This window comes from Lontra canadensis, unplaced genomic scaffold (genome assembly GCF_010015895.1).
Source record: "Lontra canadensis isolate GAN:19392208 unplaced genomic scaffold, GSC_riverotter_1.0 scaffold201, whole genome shotgun sequence".
Lineage (NCBI taxonomy): Eukaryota > Metazoa > Chordata > Mammalia > Carnivora > Mustelidae > Lontra > Lontra canadensis.
The window spans coordinates 78,291-86,087 of NW_022631195.1; the positions used below are offsets into that span (position 1 = coordinate 78,291).

The following is a 7,797-nucleotide window of genomic DNA, read 5'->3' on the forward strand; positions in this document are numbered from 1 at the left end:
GGTGTCCAGTGCACGCGAAGGAGGCTTCCAGAGTTCAGGGTTGAAGGAGGGAGCCTGAGTGGGTCCACCATGGTGGGCAGACCTTATAAAGGAGGCCCCCAGGTGTCACCGTGGTCCCAGGGAACACGTGTGACCGGTAACTCCTGGATATGCCAAGTCCCTGGATGTGGGGCCTCCTTCAGGAGGAATGGGTCCCAGGGCATGACCCTCTATCCTAGCCACAACACCCACCCTCTCCAAACCACCTGGCTGGACCTGCCTAGAATCCTTCCTGTATCACGGAACACCTCACAGAAACGAACTGGAGACAAAGTCATTCTACTTCCAATCTGTTGAGGGGAAGGTTCTCAGAAGGACCCCACAGCTTACATCATCAGGCACTGCCCAAGCTCCTGGCTTGGCCATATATGTTCAGACACATTTTCAAAGGACATCTGAGTCTCATCGTGACTTGGTTGTTCAAACTCACAGAGCTCCCTGAATCACGGGGTCCTGTCTTGCATGGGGCAGAGCCCACATATGCTTTCGGCCACAAATACTTGCTAAGCCCCGACCTCGAGCCGGTGGTGGTCTGGGTGCTGGGCACTGCCCTCGAGGGCTGACCTGCTGGGCGGAATCAACAAGCAAGGAGCCCATACAGAAAGTGACGGGCAGTGCTAAGATGAAACATATGCCTCTTATGGGGACCCAAATTCATCTTACCTCCGGAGGTAAGATCCAGAGCGGGTAACCAAGGGCTGTGGCTTACTGCATGTCCCTGGGGACAGCAGGGCCATCACCCTTGGAAGTGTGGAACCCCAGAGACCACCGCTCTTTGCCTGGGGACCTCTTGGGACACGCGCAGACCCCCCAGGGAGAGAGCCCCTAAAGCCTTCCCAAGTTGAGCCATCCCACATCATCGGGACATTACACAGAACCATGCAATGTCTGACCTTGATCCTCAACTGAAGACACACACATACACACACATACTCTTACGTGCACACTCACACACACCGACCACACACTCACTCACTCCCCTGCACACTCACATGGCCCCTCACATGCCCCTAGACCTTTCCCATGCAACCGGTGTGTTATGAGAGGCCCTCTCCCACGCAGCTCCCCAGGCCACGCTGCCATTCTGCCTCAGCTCCCTCCCCCTCCCCTGTCCTCCCCAACAGGAGGAGGAAGAAGAGGTAGAGCTTCTAGGCCTGGCGCCTTTCACCACCCTCACCGCAAGTGCCATCCAGAAAGGCAAAGAGAAAAGGTCAGGTGCCACAGCCCCTCCCAGGACCCGCGGAGTGAAGTGTACTTCCAAAACAAGCAGGTGACTGAGACTCGGCAAAGGAGCTGCCGCGCCACCGACGTCCCTGCAGGAGGAGGGGAACACCCCCCCCCCCCCCGCCCCGCAAAAGAAGGGCCCTGCAGCCCGGCCTGCCTGCCGCCAGCCCAGCATCCCCAGCTGCCCCGCCGCAGGCAGCCTCCCAGCCTGGCCAATGAGAAGCAGGATGCACGGGCGTGGAGTCCTGCCAGGCCGCGCTCCCCCGCCAGGGCACGGCCTCCCTGCGCAGAGAAGATGGTGCGGGTCCAGCCAGGGAACACCTACTGAGACAGCGCCCAAAGGCTGTGCTGACGGACGAAGGGTGCTGCCTTTATCCCAGCGGGCCTCTCGGCTCTGCGCCGGGAGGGTCCCATCAGGCTGGCTTTGTGAGCCGATCCCCTGGCTGCACAGCGAGCTGGGGGCCCGGGAGCGTCCTGGCTGAGAGCCTTGGCCCGGGTCGGGCAGCCGCAGAAGAGGCAGCCCCTGCGCCCAGGGCAGAAAGGAATCCAGAAGCAGCAAAGAAGGATGTCCCGCCGGGGATTCCTACGGCCACAACCACTGCCCCCTGGGGCCTTCCTCCCCCACCCCCCGCCACGGGAGGGCTAAGGGCTCACTCCCGAGGCGGCGAGGCCGGGAGCCGAGGACCCCGGGGGCCCGGGGCGAGGGGGCGGCGTGCTAAAGGCAAGCTCCCCGCCTCCTCCCCGCCCGCAGCCGGCCCCGCCCGCCCGGGAGTCTGAAACGCTCCCACCGGACTGGGAGGAAGGGACGCGAGCCCTCCCCGGGCGCGGCCGGCGAAGGTGGGCCCCGTCCCCGCCCCCACACGCCCGCCACGCGTAGCCCGGCTGCCGCGCGATGACGCGTGCCCAGCGTGGGGACGAGAAGGACCAGCCTGACGGGCCAGCGACACCTCCCTGGGGCTGGGCTACGGGCCCGCCCTGGGGGGGGGCTGCCAGCCCCACCCGGGCCGGGGAAGTCCGACCCTGCCCGGGTCCCCACTCCCCGGAATGCCGACCCCATGCCCGCCCGCGGGAGCCCCCACTCCGCCCCTGCTCCCCCCGCCCGCGGGAGCCCCGACTCCGCCCCTGCTCCCCCCGCCCGCGGGAGCCCCGACTCCGCCCCTGCTCCCCCCGCCCGCCGGAGCCCCGACTCCGCCCCTGCTCCCCCGCCCGCGCGAGCGCCGACTCCGCCCCTGCTCCCCCGCCCGCCGCGGCTGACACGAGTCCGGGGCTGTTGTGCGCTTGGGCGCCAGGCTTGGGGAGCTCGGCGAGGCCGTGGACCTGCGTCTGCCCCGCGTAAGTCGGCGGGGTCCGGACCGGGGAGGGGGAGCGGGGACGACCCCCTTGGCGCCGGGCAGGGCGGAGAGAAGCTGCGAGCGGGGTGCCGGGAGCGACGCGGGAGGGTCTGGAGGAGGCTGGGAGGCTGGGCTTACGGGTGGGCCCGGCGCACAGGGGCTGAGCCTCCACTCCCATCCCCCAGCCCTCCCAGCCCTCCCAGCCCTTCCGAACCGTGCCCAAGATCGGGGCTGGAGCGGGCACACACCAAAAATCAGGCGCCCTCCCTGGCTGGGTGACCCAGAGCCGCGCAGGCAGGGGGGCCATCACCCGACTCTAGGTTCCCCTTCGCCTCTCCCGCGGGGACTGGCGAGGGGCAGCATTGCTGACTCGAGAAGGGGGCTGGGATCTTGGCGGTCCCGCAGGATGGGAAGAATTAAGGGCTCTTCCTGGTGGACCGACCACCCTGGGGACTGGAGCCTACCCTGGCAAGGGGTGAAAGCTAGTTTGCCAAAGATTATGCAAGCGTATGAGGTGCCTAGGAACGTGGGCCCCCAAAGCCCCCGCTCCCTGGCCCCCGCTGAGCCACCTTCGATCTTCCAGGACAAGGACTAGCTCCTCTGTAGTGGCCCCCAGTCCCTGCATGCCTGGCTTTGTCAGAAATCAGCCCCATGAGCCTGGGGGAGGAGTGGGCCGTCCGGATCCCAGATGGCACTGTCCCCGAGGCCCCCCTGGTGCCCCTCAGGGCTCCCATTGCCTGACCCTGCTCATGTCCATCCACTCCAGCTAGTGCCTCGACTCAGCCCAGTGGGGCCTGTTTGGTTGCATGCCTGGCCGGGGACCGTGGGGACACCAGATGTGACTGGTGGCTGTGCATTCCAGAGCTTCCTGGAGAACAGCTCAGAGCTTCTCCAGGCCCAAACCTCACGTTATAGGAGAGGCAGCTGGGGCTCCTTTCTCCCGCGCTGCCCGCATCCAAAGCTCCTGTCCTAGACCCCAAGATGTTACCCCGGGCCCAGAACTGGATGGGGGAAGCCTGTTCTCTCCCCCGCATTCCTCTTCCCAGCGCCCGGGACCCAGCTCCCTGGGCCCAGAATGCCCTTCTGCCGCCCATGGCTGTCCCCCCAGGAAGGCACCAGACTGCGCCTCCCACACCTTGCCTCTTGCAGAACACGGAACCAGAGCCCCAGCTGCTCCCCCTGGGGCTTCCTCCACCAACTGTCACTGCTCTCTGCCTGGGAGAGGGTCCCAGCCTCCATACACAGATCTCCCTGGCTGAACCTCGCCGAACCTATTTTTCAGGCAGGAAATGGGGGAATAGCAGATTTTGCAGGCTCGCTGTCGTCAGCGCTGAATCCTACAGAGCGGGAAGCGCCCCTTGCCTCCACAACACCGAAGCTGCTGGAGGCTGCTGGAGGCGGGTGCCCAGGGCCCAGCCGGCCCCTGAGTCCTCACGGCAGGAACAGAAAGTTCTGGATGTGAGCTGGCTAATATTCCTGGTCACCATGCCCCCCGCCCCCAGCATCACCACCAGCAAGGGCCAGTCTCTTGGCTTCCTTTCTGTGTGGTCCTGAGATCTGTCTAGATTCCCCAGCCCGCCCAGCCGTAAGCCCCGCGAGCTCGGGGAGGGGTCTCAGCTCGGAGTGTGCACTGAGCGAGGTGGGCGGGAATGGAGCAGGAGGACCCTCCATGTGCTGGCTGTGTGGCTGCCGGAAGACAGCCCACCCCACCCCGCTGTCTATCAAATGGAGGGCAGCGTGGCTCCCAGGGCCTGTGGCTCTGGTCCCTCCTTCCAAGGGGCAGCTGTGTCCCCCACCGAGCTGTTGTCTAAGCAGGACCCGTATCTTTGGCTTTGTGAGAGCCCAGACCGGACACCCATCTCCTCCGGAATGAAGGTCTTCCTACCCGTGCTACTGGCTGCCCTGCTGGGTGTGGAGCGAGGTGAGATGCCCCCCCCGGGACCCCGGGCCCTGCCTTTGGGTGAGCCCTGCTTTCCTCTTGGACTCTCCTTCTGTCTTCTCTCCCGAGCGGTGCCCAGCAGCGCCCAGGGGACCTTCAGGCCCGTTCCCACGTGACCTGTTCCAGATGGCCCCACGGCCCTCTGCCCCAGCAGAGTGGGTCACTCCTCCTCGCTGCTCCCCTGGAGGCCTTGGGTCTGCCCCTGACACGCTCCCCGCAGTGCATTTGTACCCGGGGCCTGGGTCTGGAGTGTGACGATTGCTCGATTAACATCCACCAAGGATTGGGGGTTGCGGACTGGCAGGGGACATCGGGGGATGCCGCTGGAAGGCGCCCCAGGGCCCGAGACAGGTGTCACCTGCTGCGCCTCCCTTCCTCCGCAGCCTGCTCCCTGGTGTGCTTCTCGTGCACGAATCAGAACAGTAACTTCTACTGCCTGAAGCCGACGGTGTGCTCGGACTCGGACAACTACTGTGTCACGGTGTCCGCCTCTGCCGGCCTCGGTGAGCGCCGCCCGCCGCCTCTGCCCGTGGCCCAGGCCCCCGCCCCGCCCCCGCGCCGGCCCTCACCGCCTTGTCTTCCTGCGCAGGGAAACTGGTGGACTTCGGCCATACCCTGAACAAGGGCTGCTCCCCGATCTGCCCCAGCCCCAGCGTCAACCTCGGCGTGGCGTCCATCGGCACCCACTGCTGCCAGAGCTTCCTGTGTAACATCAGCACGGCTGGCCGGGGGCTGCGCGCCAGCACCGGGCTGCTGGGCCTTGGGCTCCTGCTCAGCCTGCTGTCCGCCCTGCCGCGGCTCAGGCCCTGATTCGTCTGCCCGGCAGCCGGCCCGGACTCCCCCAGCTCAGGAAGGAAGGCCAGGCCCCTCCCAGACCCTCCCAGACCATACGGAAGCCTCTTCTTGCGACCCCTCGCCCCGCTCGATCCCAGCCCCCGCTGCCCCGGTGCTCAGGGTCCGGCCTGCCCCTCGCGCCTCCCCCACCCCCTGAGAGGCGCCCGCAGCACTCACTCCGCAGGCGGCCGAGTGACCTTCCTCAGGGAACCTGGGAAGGACTGAGGGCGGGAGGCCGAGGGTCCCGGAGTCAGGACTGAGACCTGGGGACACACTGGGAGGGGCACGTCTGTTCCCAGCTGGGTTGGGAGCTGTGCTTTGGCCGCTGCTTCCGAGAAGGCCTGTTGTCACCATCTGAGGACGTTGTTGTCGCAGGGGATGGCCTAGCTCAGCGGCGCGGACGGGGCTTGGGTGCACCCTGGGCATGCGTGCGAGTGTGCGGGAGAGTCAGAGTTGGGGGGGGGACGGGGTCAGGAGTCCAATGTAGGCCGCGGAGCACCCTGACCTCAACAGCAAAGCTGCTTTTCTCTGGCCTTTCTGCAGCCCACATTCACTCACTTTAAGGCTGGCCTTTTGGAAGATGGGGTTTCAGTGCTTCAGGGTTTAGGCCACTGGACCCAGGAACCCCCCCCCCCCCGCCCCGCCACCGACCTCCAGCTGCGGCCCCACCCTCTCCCTCCACCCCCACATTGGATTCTGCCTGCTGCTTTGGTGCCTCAAATAAACACATGTTCTCCACCTTTTGCTCTGGCCGTGACTGCCTGTGGCCATGACTGCAGTCTGGGGGACCCCCTCCCTGCAGGGGCCTCAGTGGGGGGGACCCCCATGGCCCCACCCAGAGGCTCACATAGGGAGAGGCTCCCCTGAGTCCATAGCTCTCTGCCCTCCAGGCCTAGAAGAGAACCTCCACTCTTGGCCACGTGGAAAGTTCATCATCAGGTAGGGCAGGACAGGAAGCAGGGAGGGAGGTCAGTCTGCTTCTGGGAGGAAGGCAGCCCCCTCCAGAGGCAGGAATGGGTTTGGAGTGGGGAGAAGGAGCCTACAGGAGCAGGCACTCGGCACCAGCGTCTGGCTCTCCGGGACGCGACGATGGGATGCCGGGCCCGTCGGGTCCAAGCAGGCACAGCAAACCTGACTGGGCAGGCGGGCCCAGGGAGCGGGTGAGTGGACACTGCCCTGTGCCCACTTCATCTCTGCCAGCCACGTTGTTTCTGTGGTGACCAGGGAAGCGGTCCCCGCCAGCAAGGCTCTGTGTTCCTAGCCCACGGCTCCTTTGACTGGGCTGGGGTGCGTCGTGGCACTCCTGGAAGGTGGGGAAGTCGGTCTCTACTTGATGCCAGCGGGCCAGGTCTGAGGACCCAGAGGGGGCCCCAAAAGACGAGCTGAGAGTGTCCGTGGCTTCATGCAGGCTGGAAATCAGAAGGGAGCCAGGAGGAAGTGAGGGAAGGGCTTCCTGAGCAGCACGAGGGATAGAGCGGAGCAGACGGTGCCTGGGGCACCCGCGCCCTTGGGGTGAGCTTCCTACTGAAAAGGGGTCCGGGCTCCTGCTCCTTCAGGAATCCAGAGTAGAGTCCGTGGACAGCGAGGGTCACAATGGGAGTTAGGCCGTGACTCACTGGGGGTGGGGTGTTGGCGCCAGGGTGGGCCCTGGAATGTGCTTGGGATTCTGTTCTCTGAGGCCTTCCCAGGTGTTTGGGGCCCAGGAGGAACTCAGGATGAATAACCACCTCCCTTGGAGTGGAAAACAAGCTTCTCTGGGCCCATTCAGAGCAAGGGAACCGCAGAGCAGGAGTCGCTGTGACCCGCCCCCCCGAGGAGGAGCCGGATGGAGACCCTTGGGCTTCCCAGCCTCACACCCGCCTGTGCACTCAGGTTGACCCCGGGGGCCCCAAGTGGTGTGCCTGTGCCCCGTGGCCGCAGAATACTGTCCAGCAGGGCGGGACAGTGGTCAGTGTGGGGCTCAGGATTGTGGCCAGTCTGGGGAATCTCTGAGCTCCAGGTGGGCCCGGACGCTTGGAAATGCGGGCTCTCATCGCCACGGCCACCAAGTGGGGACACCCTGCCGACACACACAGCCAGGTGACATCCCACGGAGGGGACAGTCCCCAAGTAAGGGGGGCAGGAGGGATCTGCCCCAGTAAGGCGACAAGAGGAAGGAGATCCCGGCTGACCAGTGCCTTGGGGAAGGATTGGGAAGCACCTTGGAGCAGCCTCACCGAGACTGAGTGGGCAGTGACCATGCGACGCACCTGAAGGGGTCAGGCTGGCATTAAAAACAGAAGAAGGGGCGTCTGGCTGGGTCCCGGGCGCGGGCGACTCTTGACCTCCGAGTTGGAAGTTCAAGCCCCACGTTGGGTATAGAGATCACTTAAAACATAAAAAATATTTGGGGCGCCTGGGGGGCTCAGTGGGTTAAGCCTCTGCCTCCGG

General features: G+C 65.3%; 1 protein-coding gene across 2 annotated transcripts; it reads left to right on the forward strand.

The window, feature by feature from the left end:
• Positions 1-2,491: 2,491 nt before the first annotated feature.
• On the forward strand, positions 2,492-5,343 carry LY6E (lymphocyte antigen 6 family member E). 2 transcript variants are annotated; one of them, XM_032848359.1, is made up of 4 exons: positions 2,492-2,595; positions 4,410-4,515; positions 4,917-5,036; positions 5,123-5,343. In XM_032848359.1, exons 2-4 carry the CDS (start codon positions 4,464-4,466, stop codon positions 5,341-5,343), a joined length of 393 nt encoding a protein of 130 aa, XP_032704250.1. In that variant the 5' UTR covers positions 2,492-2,595; positions 4,410-4,463. The 2 variants fall into 2 exon arrangements, with proteins under 2 accessions (XP_032704250.1, XP_032704249.1); XM_032848358.1 differs by lacking the exon at positions 2,492-2,595 and having other exon boundaries at positions 4,192-4,515.
• The last annotated feature ends 2,454 nt before the right edge of the window (positions 5,344-7,797 follow it).